Raw genomic sequence first — 19,842 nt, 5'->3', positions numbered from 1 at the left:
TGTGTTTGACTGTTCATGACATACGTTGATATTGTACTGAGTTATGATGGAGTGGGGCGATTACAAAATTGTGTAGCACTAATTGCACTACACAAGGTCGGGAAGACAGCAGGTGAGATTTTCAACCTCCTGAAATCCCTACAAATCAGCAAGAGATTCGTATATCGCGCCATACAGCGATACATCGAGACTAGAACGGCAGCTGACCGCACAAGGAGTGGCAGACCACGATCGGTACGAATCCCGCAGGTCCAGAAAGCAGTCGCAGCAAGAATTCGAAAAAATCCTGTTCGAACACAAAGTGTATGGTTGCTGAGATGAACATCAGCAGAAATTCCATGTATTGTGTGCTCAGGAGTGACCTACATCTACGGGCGTATAAGAGGCGGACTGGTCACTATCTGACCCAAACATTAATGTCGCAGAGGGTCCTTAAATCAAAGATACTGTTGCGGCGTTACGCCAACAATCTGCACAGAAATATTCTGTTCACTGACGAAAAGGTGTTCACAATTGAGCAGGCCTACAACGCCCAAAATGACTGTGTGTATGCCACGTCATCAACTGCAGCTGCTGAGGCAGCTCCAAGGGTTCAGAGGCACATCATCCTGCCTCTGATGGTTTGGTGGGGAGTGAACTACTCAGGCACAACCCAGCTGCATTTTTGCGAACAAGGCGTTAAAACATCTGCCAAGGTGTACCAGGACACAGTGCTAACACCTATAGTGAAACCACTGTCTGCTGCCATGTTCCTTGGAGAAAGGTGGATCTTCCAGCAGGATTCCGCTCCAGGCCACAAAGCGGAAACAACCCAGGACTGGCTGGCACGGAACGTCCCCGACTTTATTTCTACCACTGATTGGCCTTCTAGCAGCCCGGACCTTGACCCGTTAGACTACAAACTTTGGGCAGTCCTTCAGGCAAAGGTCTGCCATAAACGGCATCCATCTGTCGACAGTCTCAAACAATCCTTGACCCGAGCAGTGAACAATATTTCCATGGACGTGGTGCGTAATGCCATTGACCAGTGGCCGGACAGACTTCGTGCCAGCATAAAGGCCAAGAGGGAACATTTCGAAAAGTGATTCGTGCGTCAGGTGTACCACATATCAATGTAAAACATGACCAAAATCATTGGTGAAGCGTACTATGAAGCTCTGAGGCCGGGCCTACCCTGTTTTCTACCGTATATTTTATTTATATTTGATTTCTTATAAAAGAAAGTCAATACCTTAACATTTCAGTTTTTTCGGTAACAAAATAGTAGGTTGGAAACACTCGGAGTCCCGACCGTCTGAGCCTCACCAGCTCGCTAGACAGGTTTACGGGCTATGCTCCGCAGTGAGCGAAGCTATTTTCGCTTGGAATTGCACGCATTGTTGGAAAGGTGTGAAGGCTCGCCTCTGGGAGTTTAGTTGTAGCGTTGAAAGCATCTTTCAATGCTAATATGTTATAAAATGATTTCCTTAACACAGAGGAAGAAGTTTTAGTGTAGAATTATGTATTTGTATTAGTTATATCTTGTTTAATTTAAGTGTATACTCTCAGGAGTTATTGAAAGTAGCCGTTCTTTTCCCCTACATGGGGCCTGGTCCATTATAGCTTGCAGAATATGTCTGATACATTAAACATATGTATAAATTTACAAACGCTACTATACAGGATAAAATAATTATATTCATGGGTAATTTTAGTTGAGTTTTTTATTTCATAGAATCAGTGGAGTATTTACGATTTTGTTTCGGGGGGCTTTGCTTGTTTCGGGAGAGGCTTTGCTAACTTTATTCCTGGAAATGTGAAAATTCTGTAATATGTATAAAACAATAAAAAGTTGCGATAAAATTTCGGTGAGTGCTTAAGCCCGAAAGGTATTATTCCCTTAAATATTGCCACTCTATAGAATACAATACTAAATATCTTGCGCTGATTCAAATAAAAGTATCTTCTGAGCATTAACATTTCTAGTGGTCATTATTACGTGATGGATTGATTAAATGCAGTATTGTACTTACTTTAAAGTGAGAGATGCAAGTAACAAACGCTTACCCAAGAAATTTGACAGTTAACCGTAAGAATGCATTTTCTTTTTCTCTCCCTCCATTTTCAAATATGCAGAAAATTAAAACAGCAAGTGAGGAGGAAATTCTTTTCATCCTCCCTGCAAACCCCAGACAGAAGAAAGTATGAACTGCACTTCAAAATATTTGTAGTTTAGCTAAATGGGAGTATTCCATTAATACATAATGCGTGTTTTCCTCATGTAAATATTTGTTTAATAATAATAATAATAATAGACTACTTTCTGTCCTCATTTGCTTATATATTTATTCTTTCTTGTTAAATAAAACAACAAAAGAAAACTACTATGTATACATGCACATAAATTCAACTCTAAACATTGGCGCCGTGATGACTCAGTGGTAGTATTCATCTCTGGTGCTTGGGGTCCCTGGTTCGATCCTAGCTCGCGCCAAGTGAACTTTATGGTGGACAAACACTATGTGCGTGGATTTTCTCGGTTCTCCCGTTTCCTTCCACTTTCTTCATTCCACCATATCATTTATTTCTCATTATCAGCGTCTCCTTTAGCCTAACCGGCATAACCGTGGGACGTAAAACTAAAGATTTAATTTCATTTCAACTCTAAACAGCTAAGAAAGTTCTTTAAAGTAAATAGATTCGGTAGTTCTTGTTTGTTTAACTCAATAAGAAAACTATAATAATGAGTGTAATTTAAGCATTTTAGATACATTAAATATTGTGTTATTAGTTTGTCGGGCCTACCCTACTTGTGGGATTACGTTTCGCCATTGACCAAAATAAATTGCTTTGGTGTTAATACTCTCTGTGCTATTCACATTCAAACTTGTCACAGAATTTAGGATATAACTAGATGTATATATATCAGGGGTTGGACAAAAAAATCTAAAACGTTTGCGAAAGTGTGAATATCATACCTAGTATGATGTGGGGCCACCTTTTGCGTCCAAAACAGCTTGGATCCGACGTGGAATGGACGTATACAGCTGGTAAATCGTGTTGTATGGAATTTTGTACCATTGTTCCTCCAAAATATGCTCCACTTCCTTAAGGAATGCTGGTGGAGGGAATGAGACCGAACACGCCTTTCTAACTCAGACCACAATGGCTCAATGATGTTCAGATCTGGTAATTGTGGGACCCAGGGAAGATGTGATAGCTCCTAGCCATGTCCCTCAAACCATGATTTCACCGTTTTTGCAGCGTGACAGGGTGCGAAATCATCTTGGCAGATGCCGCTACCATCAGGGAACAACATTTGGGCCATGGGTAGAACCTGGTCCCCCACAATGGCCTCATATGCCTTAGCATTCATTATTCCATGCAGGGCTATGATGTGACCTGCAGAAAACCACGATATCACTGCCCATACCGTTAACAGAACCACCCCCATGCTTTACAGTTGGGAGCAGACAGTCTGTATCATAGGCCTACGACGATGTTCTCCATACGTAAACACGACCGGTTGTTGGAAACAAGGTGAAGGTCGATTCATCGGACCACATTACGTGTTTCCACTGTTCATGAGTCCACGTCTTGTGATCCTTGCACCACTGGATACGCCTCTTCGCATTTACTGCTGTGACCAGGGGTTTGGCGATAGCGGCCCTGCCATGAATTTTCATTTTATGAAGTTCCCGTGCCACTGTTTTCGATGAAACCGGGTTCTGTAGGCCGGAATTGAGTTCAAACGTAATTTTGATTGCAGTGATCTTTTTAGCTGCTACAATCCGTTTTAATGCCCTCCGGTCCCTATCTGACAGGATTATCTTTCGACCACTGTTGTGCTTTGCAGACGTCGTTTGCCCATGAATTGTGCATGCCCTTGTGACATTGGACACAGTGCCTCTTGAAATCCCCACAATGTTCGCCACTGTTGCCACTGAAGCTCCAACCAGACGGGCACCAACCATCATGTCTGTTTGGAAGTCTGTCAGGTCGCCCATTTTACAGCACCACTTTCACACCACGACACTCGCAGGTGAACTGGTTACTGCTGACGGAAGAGGAAGGTCCACATGACACATTGAAAACAAAAAACGATCGGCAACCGCAACACGTGTTGTACAGTGGAGGGCCAAACTTACGTGTCCTGTATAAAGTGTTTTTATTCTTTTATTTTATTTTATTTTTTGTCCACTCTTGTATATAGTGTTACAATTTAGATAACAATAAATGTATAAATATAGTACTCCTTTTCTAAGTGGAACCAATGTTGGCCAACATAGGCTTCAATATGTTTCTTCTGGATTACGTTACTTCGAACTTCAGAAAATGCACGCATTGTGTCACACTGCGAGGCTAAGAACATTTTAGCTACAAGTTTGTGTGATTTGTAATTGCAAAAGGATTGTGAACCTTTCTTGCAATGTTAAGTCAGTCGTGGTTGGTGATAAAAAGTTTATTTATTTACTTTTTTTTTTCTATTTCTAGCTCAAGATGAAATAGAAGAATTTCAGAGAAAAACCCCGCTTACAAGAAAGTACAACTTTACTCAAATAAAAGCCAAGATTTATAACACAATTCGGAAAAACAGTATAGAAGGCCGACCACTGAGTAAGTATTCAAATATAAAATGAGTCAAAAAGCCAAGGGTGCAACTCGATATTGTAATAATATCTTACTGATATGAATTTTCTGTTGTTTCGTAATAGAATTTCAGGCAGAATCCTTGTCGGAACAGTTTGCAGTTCAAAATGTGAAGTAGTAACGAAAAGGATGCCAGTTTTTCAGCGGAAGAATGTGGTCAAGTGATTTACGTAGGTTTCTATGAATAGATTGTTTTTCATAATGTTCGTAATTGTGAAAACAGATGTTGTTATGCTCCAAAAAGTTGGAAGATTAATAGATTCATTTTACACTTTGAACTGCAATATAATCATCCGAAAATCATTCAGAGGTCTTGGTAGACTGTGCATGGTGATCGTTAATGACAAATCTGTAGAGGCGTTCCTGTTTACATTTGACAAGTTTTTACAGCTTAGCAAATCACAGGCTTCCCAAAAGGAAACGGAATGGCTAATGAGGCGCGAAATGGAGAATCTATCGTTTCCTTGCAGCAAAAACAAATCGCAATAGACAGATCCTGTTGTTTGGCAATTTGTTTGATGTGACCTTGTCTGTCTTGGAAAGCAATATTATCTTTCTCAGTTATATGAAAAAAAGTTCTTATGTATATATACTAATGGTAGAAAGTTTAAACTCAGCCTTCAGTAACTGTCAATTCAGCCTGTAATGGAAAGTAAACATAATGTACGTAAATTAAAATTCTGTTATAGAACTAGTAGTATGCTATAAATTATACACAAAATATTTGAGAATACATATTTTAATACGTAAAATATCACTATTTGTGACAGTTTAAGATGTTCAAAATATGATCCCCTGTAACTCCAATAACGGCTTTGCAAACGTGAGACTTCCTTGCAGCAACCTGTGTTGTTAAAGAACCTCTGGTTTACAATTATTTCAACACTTCTGTTGTTAAATAACCCCATTTTTGCAAAACATTGCCACAGTGGATCCAAAATTATTAGGTGCTTGTTATTTTCTAAATGAGTTCTATCTTTAATCTTTATTAACCCGAGCAGATGCGAATAATTGTTTAGGAGGGATTGCTACAGGTAAATACGCTAACGATAGATGCTAATTCGTCCTTTGTTACAAAATTACAAAAGAACTTTGTTATACTGACATTAGCTTCTTTAATGACTACATATAATTCTTCATATTTGAACAACAATCACGTGGAATACTGATCCTACAATCCAGGGTTGTGAAAAAACATTTAAAAAAACAATGGGTTTTATTAAATTTTGTACGTACACTTAAAGCGATGTACCTACTTAAAATACCACTGAGGCGTACATGTTATGTTGTACGCATTTGAAATGAAATTGTGGAATTCCCTTGTCGTACAGAAAGCCTCATCCAAGTTTCGCGGGACACACTTTGCACTTGGCACTCGCCTACATTTTTATCTCTAGGAAAAAAGGAAATACATAATTTTGTAGAGCAAGAAAGAAATGGTTAATTCTGTAGGAATAAAATACCTTGTTACACTCAATATTTAAATCCCTGACTTAAGCGTTTAACTGAAGATTTCTTTAACTTCCCTCAAAACATGCCAGGCAAATACTGGGGTAATATCTCACATTAGGAATCAGAGACGAAAGAAAGCATATAGGTTCTAGGGGATGATAATCCTTTTGTCATAAATGTAGACTGACTATAAAATCCGTGCTAAGTGCCAAAATGAAAATGTTGAAGCATATAGGCTCTAGGGGATGATAATCCTTTTGTCATAAATGTAGACTGACTATAAAATCCGTGCTAAGTGCAAAATGAAAATATTGAAGCATATAGGTTCTAAAGGATGATAATCCTTTTGTCATAAATGTAGACTGACTATAAAATCCGTGCTAAGTGCCAAAATGAAAGTGTTGAAGCATATAGGTTCTAGGGGATGATAATCCTTTTGTCATAAATGTAGACTGACTATAAAATCCGTGCTAAGTGCAAAATGAAAATATTGAAGCATATAGGTTCTAGGGAATGATAATCCTTTTGTCATAAATGTAGACTGACTATAAAATCCGTGCTAAGTGCCAAAATGAAAATGTTGAAGCATATAGGTTCTAGGGGATGATAATCCTTTTGTCATAAATGTAGACTGACTATAAAATCCGTGCTAAGTGCCAAACTGAAAATGTTTAAGCATATAGGTTCTAGAGGATGATAATCCTTTTGTCATAAATGTAGACTGACTATAAAATCCGTGCTAAGTGTCAAAATGAAAATGTTGAAGCATATAGGTTCTAGAAGATGATAATCCTTTTGTCATAAAGGTAGACTGACTATAAAATCCGTGCTAAGTGCCAAAATGAAAATGTTGAAGCATTATAGGTTCTAGGGGATGATAATCCTTTTGTCATAAATGTACACTGACTATAAAATCCGTGCTAAGTGTCAAAATGAAAATGTTGAAGCATATAGGTTCTAGGGGATGATAATCCTTTCGTCATAAATGTAGACTGACTATAAAATCCGTGCTAAGTGCCAAAATGAAAATATTGAGTAAAAAGCCCAGATTTTACTTCACACCCTGTAGGTACATAGGCCACATTTTGACATTAAACCAAAACTTTTCCATTTTTGACACTTAGCACGGATTTCATTTTCAGTCTACAAATGATGTGCCACGCATACACATAATAAATTATCATCCCCTAGAACCTATATGCTTGCTTCAAAGATTGTTTTCCTCGTGTCTAGAGGGCATAGCGTTATAACAAAATGCATTTTACACTCTTTGCGTTCGATGATATAGGGCGATGATGTCGCTTCAAGTTTGATGTTGAAGCCACGTGCGTTGTTGTAGCGTAGAAATATTTGTTTTTGCTTTGTAACAGTGGAAGGAAAAGAGAGTTAATCAGTATTTTACGTCTACATTTTATGCGCATGTGTATATATAGTATTAGGAAATGAACATGGTTTCGTTTTCACCATTGCCCTTCTTACATTCAGATTTTTTTTTTTTTTTTCGCTTGGTAAACTTTAATATTGATACTCAGTATAGATAGATAAATATTTTAAATTGAAATGTTACATTTTACCATCTTCCAATTCACTTGTAGATATGGTGGCTTGCCATCTAATTTATTCCAAACATGAATTGTTTCCTTAACTTATAACGAAACCAACAACTGTAAGCATTATCTTGTTAGATTTCTAATGGTACTTGTTAGGATTATCATTATTGTACTTCCCAGTCTAAGATTTTGTAAAATAAATGTATTTAGTTTTTTGAAGATAAGATGTAATTCTCAACGTTATATTGTGTCTCTTGCAGGGAAAAAAATTGTCTGGAACCAGGAAGATGCAGAAAAAGTTTTCCAATATTTCTCCCGTTATATTGCAGAAGGAAGACTTCCCAGTACGTAAAAATGAAGCATAATATGTTTCCACTTGATTGTAGTTTACGAATATCCTAACTTACGTTTGTTTACATCCTCTTACATATTGTAATGCAGATATGTAGTATAATAGAAGGTGGATATGGTATTTAATGTATCGAATTCAGACCTCTGTGAAAGTACCCAGTATTTTAATTATTGGTTTTCGTTATCGACGCTATCAATTGAAGTTATAGAATCACACTAAGAATCATTGTATACGTAAATAGGATTATAAATACTCTGAATTCCAGACCCTAAAAAATTATAATGTATTTGAAGGATCCCGGACTGTCATAGGTCAAGGTTAACTCGATCGTTTCCTCTTTGTGAGCGCATGATTAATGGGACGTCAAAAACGACAAGAACTTTTTTTTTTTAACCTTGTGTATATCTGAAGGTTGTAAAAATCCATTAATTCGAATGGAGGGCCTGCGAGACCCCCAAAGTGCAAATGCGTAGAGCCATAGCTACGGCGGATGATTGGGGCTGTTGCCCCGGGCGCTGATAGCAAAAACAGCGAACGAGCAAGCAAAAGAAAAATTGTTAGAAAAGATTAAATGACGCGGCGCCCCGTAAAAGTATTGGCGCCCTATTAAATCAATAATGATGTCGGTTTGCTAAGGAATAGATTTGATAAAAATTTTCTTGATCGCTTCGCTCGCAACCCAAATGTTTCAGTAAGAGTAACAAGTTTTTACTTATTATTTGAAAAAAAAAAAAAAAAAAAAAGTTATTATATATGATTTGTTAATGGCGATGTTATATACAAGGTGCCGAGTAATACTTATAGTGTGTCAAAATCGGTAATACGTGTTCGCCATTCAGATGATGATGAGTTTGGTTAGTTAACCCTTAAATGCATTTCCCTTTTTACAACGTATTTTGCACTTTGGGGGCCTGACAGGCCCTTGTTCATTTTCGGTATTATAAAGCGATTGAGTCTGATTAAAATATAATACAAACACTTGAAACATACGCACATGCGTTCATTATGCGTAAACTGAGTATTTCATGCACACACGCACTCCCATATATGTACGGGGTGTCTCAAAAGTCCCCTGACATAGGATAACTCTGTTATTATCAGAGTTAAAAGAAAACATCAGAGGAAAAAGCGTCTCCAAATATGATGTTTTCAATGTAAGTGAAGGAATTCTTAAATCGGATGAGCCGTTAGGGCGCCCAATGTTAAATGAAAATTCAACATTGCCATTCACCTGGACCCACAACATAAGTGAATGAAGTTACTGTCTTTTACGCTAACGTGTCGATGAACAGCTCCCATTCCAAACATAACTTTATTCACTTATGTTGTGGGTCCAGGTAAATGACAACGTTGCATTTTCATTCAACATTGGGCGCATAAAGAGTGTACAGCGCAGACGACTCGTCCAATTTAAAACCAAAAAAAAAAAAAAAAAATCCTTTACTTTAGATTGAAAACATCATATTTGGATACGGCTTCCCCTCTTACATTTTGTTGTAACTCTGATAATAACAGAGTTACCCTATGTCAGGGGACTTTTGAGACACTCCGTATATACATATATACATACATGCATATATATATAATATACGCGATATATATATAATATATGCAAGTTTACAGGCCTTCTCTCAGTGCATACTTTATACATTTGAATATATGTAAGCAGAGGCATTTAGAAACAATGAAGTGTTCATGCCTTATGCTTGATATTTACACACAATTCTGACAAACAAACACGTGCTCGGACCACACATTATTTTGACGTTTGTAATACAGTACTTTTGTCTTTCTGTCTCTTCAGTGCGGACATAGGTGGGATTGCTTCCTATTCAGTGCTCTGGGGTTGTTGGCCTGTTAGTTGGGACACCTATTCCCCATCTTCCTAAATTATCTCTTACAGTTACCGCGAACTAGAGGATGGTGCTCTCCTCAACATTAAGGATAGCATCAATTCATATGCAAATCCTTTGAAGAACATCCTTCTTCGATTTGGCACTTTCGCGTTCCATTGTGGATTATAATTCATGAAAACAATAAACGAATTTAGTACAGCAACATCCAACATATTCATAAAAAAGGCCAGAGACCACCTTGTTTATCTCTTGCTGGAATATTCTGGAGCCAACTAGCCCATCAAGTGTACACCTCCTTTATTATCATTACAATAGTTGATAATTTCCGGTTTCTTCTTTGCATTACTGTCATTAATTTTTTGCCTCGTTATGCATGGTGTTAATGAGGACATCACTCTTGATTTTTTTTGACACGTATCTAACCATGGTGACCTTGTCAGAAAAAGCAAATTAGGATGAATTAAAAGGCTCGACGTTTGGATTCTGATGATGCCATTTTTCAGGTAAATTCCAAACATTACAACAACAATACAAGACAAACACTAGATGTACTACAAATATATTTTTTGTTCTGTATGCCAGCGAAAAGCCAGCAACCATTAAAAGGTTACGCTTTCTGTATGGTCAAATAAATTGTAAATTGTACTACAAATAAATCACCAGCATTACGAATCACCTACGAGAAACGTGAAAAACACATTTATAATTCGTTATTTGTCCACAAGATACCCAATGTCTTACACTGAGTCAAATTAATATTAAATAATAAATATACTCATTTATGAGTATACTATTGCTAAAAGTGTACAATGCTTGTAAAATAAATAGTAATTCCATCTAGTGTTCTAATAAAAAAAACTTGTTTGAACAACATGTTGTAACGTTGCATGCTCACACATACAACCGTGGTCCCGCGATTAACTTGTCCACAGGTAAAAGTCAAACCTTGCCCAATAACCAGACACAATTCCTTCCTTTACCTGCATACAAATCAATCACAAGCACACTTGTCGAGATAGACGTTCCCCGATTCTTGTTTTGGCATTGCAGAGTAAAAACACTGAAAAAAAAATTTTTTTTTTCTCTGGTAGCAATCAAGCTTATTTAGGCTAGGAGATATAGGTAAACTCTCAAATTTCAACTGGAACAATTTATTACAAACCAAATATATATATCCAACAATAACAATAAATATCCAAAACCCGAAGTAATTCCTTTTAAATACCCAACTTCTTCAAAAACATTTAAACAAGTAATAACTTGAAAGATTAACATGAACTTCCCAAATATTCAATAAATATCCAAATAGTTAAGCATTGATTTACCCGAAAAATATTATTACTTCCGAAGATCCAAATTTTTCCCGTACACATTGACTTACTGTATCCAAATACTGAAATTAACCTCTATACAGTACTCATTGACGAACTGTTTCCAAATATTAAAAATTAACTTTTTTACGGTACTCATTGACGAACTGTTCCCAAATGTTAAAAATTAACTTTTCTCTTTCCCAAAACTTACAATATTCTCTGGTAGGTTAGGAATTACCAGTAATACGTCCACTCTTGTATTAACTCGTTTAATCATCTATGAAAATTCCACTTAAAAATTCTCCCTGTAAAGGTTTTAGCCTTGGCATAGTATATGATTATTGGGATCCGAACTCAGCATGCGCGATCCGAACCAATATATAATGGGATCCAAACCCAAGAATTGGGGATCCTATGCACTGCTCTAGAAAATAATGAGAGGACGAATAAATTTCAAATCTCCTTCCACTGCCAAAAGAGGTTAAATAATTCGTCCTCACTTTATTCCCCAGGACAGTACCAAGTCCAAGCCCAATTCTTCAATGTTGTAGTAAATAGCACTCTACTTACCAAAACTGTAAGAAATTCCTACACATACACTATTCTTTTAGACATTCTTTAAACACACTACTTAAAGCTCTTTCATTCATGTAGTATTAAGCCAACCATTACGTAATTCCAAACCTCGTAATCCAAAAGGGAATTTTAATGTTATAACATGCCAAACTAAATTTAAATTATTCCATTATACTTTTAACACCTATCTCTCACCTTTCCAATCTTCAAGTGGCCGAGCTACCGAGCGTTTCCACCCAGCAGCTGCAGCCTACAAGTGCTGCCATCTCTTGAGATTCGAGGGAACTCCTCGTAACTAGCACTTATAACTGAAGTGGAAGGGCATCTAGTGAGTAGAAGCCGTATTACTTAACTCCTACCTTTACATTCAATATACAATATTATAATTCCTTCAAAAATCTTTTTTTTTTTTCTTCGACGGAAACGCTAATATACGTTACATATAGATCCGTCTGCCCAAAAATTTAATTACATCCTTCAAAAGTATATGCGTTTAAGGAGAAGAATCATGATCTTAATTATAATTACAAATTCCATGCATTGCATGCTTATACAAAAATTTTACAACTTACAGTCTCCATCCTTCTATACCTTGAGGACGTGCTTTATTACAAAGGTGAGTCAAATCCGCGTACATCTCTGTATCGAAATTCGGGTAAATGTTGGAAGATAGTCTTCCCTCATTCATTCGGACATAACCACAAAAAACATTAGGACCAAGACCACGGACAGCTCCTGCAGGATACAAAAATTAAGCGACACAAACAATTCACACAAACATATCACATATATAAATAAAGATAAAATAATCGTCCTTACAAAGATTTTTTTTTTCCTTACTTACACCTTCTCCTTCTAATCTCTAACTTGGTTCACGGGTTGCGCATTTCTTGGCAGAATATATCGTTTACAATGCTGAACATGTCTTTTTATTTTGACCTGGGGGTTGTCCACCTTCTCCAACCACAAGGTATTCATAGTCGGTTGACCAACTACAAAATAAGGACCCTCCCAAATTTCAGCAAGTTTAGGGTTAAAGTGTTTCTCCAATGATGCTTTCATGAATCTTTTGGTCAAAACTTGATCACCAACTTTAAAGTTAACTGGCAAATGCCTCTTGGAGTAGGTTTTTTCAAGGCGTTCTCTAAATTCCTTTTTATGATTTCATACTTCGTATTCTTGTCTACTTCGTCGTCTAATATACCCAGATCTACTAGCCACTTGACATCAAGCGGGCTATACATGGTTCTTCCATAGTAGATATTACATGGAGAGACACCCGTAGTTTCATTAAGACTCACATTGATAGAGAAAGCAATTTTAGATAATAATTGGGCCCAATTTCTTTGATTCTTATCAATGTACGCCTTCAATATCCCTTTCAAACTACGTATAGTTCTCTCACAAATATTCGGTGATGGGTTATACGGCGAGGTTTTTATGTCCTGTATCCCTAGGCTATACAGGAAATGTGTAAAATACCCTGATACGAAATATGTCGCACAATCGTGAACCACCTTAGAGACAAACCCAGTCCTTAAAAATATATCCATCAATTTCTTACATATAGCTTGACTCGAGAGTTTCCTTAAAGGTTCAAGAAATACAAATTTACTACAGGCATCAACCACAACTAATACATATTCATATCCCTGACTACTTGGCCATTTCCCGGCAATATCAATAAAAAACGTGTTATTTGGAGCTTTAACCTGTCTCGTATAATAATTCCCCTGAGGCAATATGTTCCTATCGCGTATCTTTTGGCATTTAGGGCACGATCTAACAAATTCATTGATATCTTTAAACATATTCGGCCATGTCATACGTCTAGCTATGGCGGCAGTTGTCTTTCTTACCCCTCTATGAGCACCACTTATCAATTGAGAATGGAAATAGTCTAGTATAGTTGGAACTAAACTCTGTGGAACTACTACTCTATAACCATCCCCAATCTGGCTCTTAGTTTTCTTTAACAAGATACCATCTCTTAAAATATATGAGTCTACACTTTCTTTTTTAATTTACCTATGATTCCCTGAAGATCTTTATCTGATTGCTGATGTGTTTTTAAAGGTTCGTTTAACAACGGCAATTTCCAAAAATTTACAAAACTTAAGTTGACATTTTTACCATTATCTTTTATAACCTCAGCTGTATTAGGTTCATTAGTATAAAATTCTACATGATTTCCTATTCGTGACAGGAAATCTGCTGCTATGTTAGAACTCGTCCTAATATGGAGAATTTTGAATTTAAACTGGGAAATTTTTTCCATTAAGGTACCATACTTCCTTTGCCGTTTATGATTATGTAATAACCAAGATAAAGCCTTCGAATCCGTGTAAACTACAAAAAAATTATGCAAATAATATTCAAAACGTTCTAAAGCCAAAGATAAAGCCTTAGCCTCCAACTCGTATACATTCTTGCTCCAATCTGATGGTGATATGGCCTTTGAAAACATGTGTACCGGCATTAATTCGCCGTCTTTATTATACTGAGATAATATAGCACTGTAGTTTTTCAAAGAAGAATCACAATGAATAACAAAACTTGTGATCATATCCGGAACCTTAAGGATTACCTCGTCACAAAACGCATCTTTAAGTTTTTGAAAGGCATCATCGTGCTCTCTAGTCCATTTAAATGGAACCTTTGCGGAACGCATCTCCTGTAAAGGTGCAATGAGTTCAGCAAAGTTATGTACAAATTTAGAAAAGAATTGAAAAAATGCACACACCCTATTTAAGCCCTTCCTATTCTTAGGCTTTGGTAGATTTTTAATAGTTTCAAGTCGGTCCTCATCTATGGTCATCGTCCCACGTTCGAATTGAAACCCCAGATATTTTATTCTAGTTTGAAACAAAAGAGTTTTGGAAGGTGATACAGTTAATCCAGCTTCCCTGAACCTACTCAGAACTTCCTCTACCAGTTTTTTATGTGATTCCAAATCAGGTGTAAATATTAACACGTCATCATAAAATATCTCTTAAGTTATCCCCAATTAAGCCGTCTAATATTTTTGACATCAAATAACTCAAAACATGTGGTGAAGTTGATAACCCCATTGGCAGGCGTCGAAATTGATACATCTTATTTTTAGTTACAAAAGCTGTTACTTGTTTACTATCCTCAGTGAGCAAGCACTGATAAAAACTTTTCTTTAGGTCAATTTTTGAAAATATATGGTTATTTGATATGCTAGAGATAACATTTTCAAGATTGGGTGACGGAAAATTACGTGTAATTATTTTCTTATTCACAGATCCATAAGCCACGACTAATCTCTTACTGTGGTCTTTATTCTCGACCAAAAAGCACGGACTGGAAAATGGAGAAGCATTAATCTCTTCTACCACCCCCTCTTTCACCAAATCTTGAATAAAATTATCTAATTCCTTTTGTTTATAGTTTGGTACACTATACGGTTGTAACTTAACTGGAGTATTATCTACCAATTCAATTTGATAATAGAAATCCTTAACACATCCTAAACGATTGGTAATAACATCTGAAAAGGAAGTTACTAGATTATTTACATAATTTTGTAATTCAGGATCTTTAACTACAAGTTCCGAAGAAACTTTATAATTACCTTCTGAAGGTGCTGCATTCTGTCCAGAATCAGTAACCTGAAGCACCTCATGATCCACATAGGTTTCCAATTCAGCAGCCAATTGTTGTTCTCCAAGCGCCTGCTGTTCTGATCTGCATGTCTGATTTTGTATGGTTCTAGGGAATCGAGCAGCCTCCTCAGCCCCATTCAAGCATGCTGGAGTGGGATGTACTACGCTATCCCTAGAAGATAAAAAGTTTGTCCGAGGAGTAGACTGTTGCAGGTTAGATGGGGGATTTATAGGAATTATTAACTTCCGAGCTTGAATTTTGTAAAGTCTGTTTGACACATCTATCTCTGCTTGATATTTTCGATGGAAACTATTTCCCAATAAGAGATCAAACTCTGAAGATGGAACTATATAAAAGTTTTCAGAAAACTGTTGAAAACCCATCCGAAAATATAAGCGAACTCGTGAATTAACTGTCACCTGTTGTTCTCCAAGACCTACAACTTGTAAACTAACGTCTACTTCTCTGATTTTACACTGTTTTTGCAGATTTCTGAAGAATGTTTCACTCACAAAGCAGGACTCACTCCCCGTATCTAGGATAGTATTGATTAATTTCCCTTTAATATAAGCAGGCACGACCAGAAGATCATTATTTTTATTATATTGTGAAGAATTTAGTTTGGAAACCAAATTTATTCACCAATGACCCATGTTCCGAATTTCTACTAACAGCACTGTTCCTTTTCCGAAAATGTTTGTTTGAACCCGAAGAACTAGTCACAATATTTTTTCTAATAGCACCTGTTTTACCTTGATATTGTTCATTACCAGATGACGTATGAGTATTGTCACTAGAAACTATTACATTTTGATTTTGTTCAAGATTTCCATCCAAATATCTACCTTCTACCAAATCTACTAGTTTATAATTTATACCAGGTTGACTAATTACATTACAAATAGCCGTTTTATTCGTTATTCCCTTATGGGGATTTTTACTCACACTACCCATTACTGGTCCGACAGCATTCCGCAGTTTGTAATAATCAGAACTGTATCTATACATATTATCAAAATGTAAAGCTGCGTCCTCAAGTTGTTCAAAAGTCATCGGTACCCCCCTACAGTTGAAAAATTTATGAACCATTGGACTAACCATATTACAAATTAAGTTACAAATAACTGGTTCTTCGAAATTCATATCCAAAACATGTATCAATGCTAATTTCTCTTCCACAAATTCATACAAGGTTTGATTTTCCCTCATAACTCGGTAAAACTCTAAGCGCATAAACTGTGTTCTAGCCAAAGGTGAGATGAATTTAATGACAAGTTGTCTACAAATGTCTCGCCAAACTGAACCTGTACCAATCATTGACTGTAAAAGGTAATTAAATTCCCCTTTTGTACGTGCTAAACTAGCTATTAAAATTACATCACACGGTAAATCCTTACTACGCACAATTTTGTCAAGTTTCAAAATGAATTGGAATGATAATTCTGTATTTGTACCGTCTACCAAAGGTAATTGATTAGTCTCGGCCAATAACAATTTATACACCCCTTCGGTTGCTAATTTATTAAAGTCAAAATTTAAATGCTCAGAACGCATATTATGTCTGTATACATTTCGTCTATCTAAGCCTGGAACAGAGGAAGAACGAATCCGTGGCCTCCCACGATTAGGTTCGGCAAAGTTACTATCAAAATTTGACTCAACATTTCGGAAACAAGGATTTTCAAAAGCTACATAACCTACAAATCCTTCTTCACTACTTGAACTACTACGTTCAAAATTATCAATATTCTCATAATTCTGCCTATTATCCATCTTTCCTGTAGCCAGAATTCAAAATTATCCGTAAATTCCTCTCCTTTTACAACAACAAATAAATGCGCAACAACTCGTGCCAACTTATGCTAGGTGCACTCTCAAAATTTCTCCTCACACAAATTTCTTTTCTTCCCATATATCTCCTGTATATTACTCTGCGCTTTTATTTCTAACATTACATTCTAATTTAAACAAGCATATGGCCAAAACAAGTACCACTTGAAGATTCGAAAGTTGTAACGTTGCATGCTCACACATACAACCGTGGTCCCGCGATTAACTTGTCCACAGGTAAAAGTCAAACCTTGCCCAATAACCAGACACAATTCCTTCCTTTACCTGCATACAAATCAATCACAAGCACACTTGTCGAGATAGACGTTCCCCGATTCTTGTTTTGGCATTGCAGAGTAAAAACACTGAAAAAAATTTTTTTTTTCTCTGGTAGCAATCAAGCTTATTTAGACTAGGAGATATAGGTAAACTCTCAAACCATATATCCAACAATAACAATAAATATCCAAAACCCGAAGTAATTCCTTTTAAATACCCAACTTCTTCAAAAACATTTAAACAAGTAATAACTTGAAAGATTAACATGAACTTCCCAAATATTCAATAAATATCCAAATAGTTAAGCATTAATTTACCCGAAAAATATTATTACTTCCGAAGATCCAAATTTTTCCCGTACACATTGACTTACTGTATCCAAATACTGAAATTAACCTCTATACAGTACTCATTGACGAACTGTTTCCAAATATTAAAAATTAACTTTTTTACGGTACTCATTGACGAACTGTTTCCAAATGTTAAAAATTAACGTTTCTCTTTCCCAAAACTTACAATATTCTCTGGTAGGTTAGGAATTACCAGTAATACGTCCACTCTTGTATTAACTCGTTTAATCATCTATGAAAATTCCACTTAAAAATTCTCCCTGTAAAGGTTTTAGCCTTGGCATAGTATATGATTATTGGGATCCGAACCCAGCATGCGCGATCCGAACCAATATATAATGGGATCCAAACCCAAGAATTGGGGATCCTATGCACTGCTCTAGAAAATAATGAGAGGACGAATAAATTTCAAATCTCCTTCCACTGCCAAAAGAGGTTAAATAATTCGTCCTCACTTTATTCCCCAGGACAGTACCAAGTCCAAGCCCAATTCTTCAATGTTGTAGTAAATAGCACTCTACTTACCAAAACTGTAAGAAATTCCTACACATACACTATTCTTTTAGACATTCTTTAAACACACTACTTAAAGCTCTTTCATTCATGTAGTATTAAGCCAACCATTACGTAATTCCAAACCTCGTAATCCAAAAGGGAATTTTAATGTTATAACATGCCAAACTAAATTTAAATTATTCCATTATACTTTTAACACCTATCTCTCACCTTTCCAATCTTCAAGTGGCCGAGCTACCGAGCGTTTCCACCCAGCAGCTGCAGCCTACAAGTGCTGCCATCTCTTGAGATTCGAGGGAACTCCTCGTAACTAGCACTTATAACTGAAGTGGAAGGGCATCTAGTGAGTAGAAGCCGTATTACTTAACTCCTACCTTTACATTCAATATACAATTATAATTCCTTCAGAAATCTTTTTTTTTTCTTCGACGGAAACGCTAATATACGTTACAATGTGTAGCTTCAAAATCAATTATTTCAATAGGGGCCTCCGAGGCTCCCAAAGTGCAAATATGGGGAAAGTTAAATTAATAAATATATTTTGAGATAGAAAGTAGGTACTAAAAGAATAATGTGTCCACAATGCAGCTCAAAACCCATTCTAAGATGTCACAAAATTTTAGTTCTATTGAAAAATATTTAGAATAAAATTAAATATGAAATATAATCAGGGGGCCTCTCAGGTCCACATTGTGCTTTCAAGGATTAATCTCACTTTTCTGTCATACCAGATTAATCACGATGGTGGGAATGAAAGTATGAAAATGAGAGGGTGGAGAAACACACACAAGCTGCTGTTTGCGCGGAAATATTGAAGATGAAGGTAAACAAGAGGAATAATAACATTTTCGAACTTGAAGCAATTGTAGAATAGGGGCTTAAGAGGTCAGAATTTAACCCAACGAATTTCGTCTTTTTCAAAGACTATCACTACCAGTGATTTAAAAAAAAAATATTATTCTTCCATTGATATATAAAATGCTTCCAGTCTGAAGGAATTTAATCAGATCATTTCTCCATCAACTACTTGTATCAGAAGATCCTTTTTTTATTCGTATCTAGTTTATATATATATATATATATATATATATATATATATATAGATAGATAGATAAATAGATAGATAGATAGATATCTGTATACTTACAAAACATATACACACATTATTTTTAATAAGTTAATTAATAGTAATAAATGACCTTAAATTCAATAGAAAATTAAGTAATTACTGTAATTTCAAAGATATGTAGTAGCCAAACTGTATTTTAAATTTTAAATAGAAACATTAAATATATTTTTCACCTCTATCGATCAATATTGAGAAACTCGCGAAGAAGGATCCTTCTGAATTTTCGTTGCATTTCACAAAATATTTTTTACTCTAAAAGAACCGAAATTAAAATGCTATTTTGTGGTTACATACAAAATAAAATTTTACAATTATTACTGGGAGTTAATGGTCATACATTTCGAACAATTTAAAAGCGCAAAGTACCAAATGTATTGAAG

The 19,842-nt window shown here is 36.1% G+C and overlaps 2 protein-coding genes across 5 annotated transcripts in view; one reads left to right on the top strand and one right to left on the bottom strand.

Annotated features, from left to right (window-relative positions):
* LOC145686671 (uncharacterized) overlaps positions 1-19,842 on the top strand; it is a 188,349-nt gene that overhangs the window by 139,931 nt on the left and 28,576 nt on the right. For all 3 annotated transcript variants that reach the window (XM_081760181.1, XM_081760183.1, XM_081760182.1), the window contains exons 17-18: positions 4,474-4,596; positions 7,892-7,975. In XM_081760181.1, coding sequence (XP_081616307.1) covers positions 4,474-4,596; positions 7,892-7,975 — 207 coding nt within the window. The remainder of the gene's footprint in view (positions 1-4,473; positions 4,597-7,891; positions 7,976-19,842) is intronic.
* On the bottom strand, positions 10,801-18,926 carry LOC145686668 (uncharacterized). 2 transcript variants are annotated; one of them, XR_014131634.1, is made up of 2 exons: positions 15,327-18,926; positions 10,801-12,463 (listed from the first exon to the last, which is right to left on the bottom strand). XR_014131634.1 is itself a non-coding variant. In XM_081760166.1 (2 exons), exons 1-2 carry the CDS (start codon positions 15,739-15,741, stop codon positions 12,297-12,299), a joined length of 582 nt encoding a protein of 193 aa, XP_081616292.1. In that variant the 5' UTR covers positions 15,742-18,926; the 3' UTR covers positions 10,813-12,296. The 2 variants fall into 2 exon arrangements, 1 of the variants encoding a protein (XP_081616292.1); XM_081760166.1 differs by having other exon boundaries at positions 10,813-12,463.

The sequence above is a fragment of the Thermobia domestica genome, chromosome 5 (genome assembly GCF_964235325.1).
Source record: "Thermobia domestica chromosome 5, izTheDome1.hap1.1, whole genome shotgun sequence".
NCBI classification, from domain to species: domain Eukaryota; kingdom Metazoa; phylum Arthropoda; class Insecta; order Zygentoma; family Lepismatidae; genus Thermobia; species Thermobia domestica.
The sequence above is the reverse complement of the archived record's forward strand: the minus strand, read 5'-3'. Positions and strand labels throughout refer to the sequence as shown.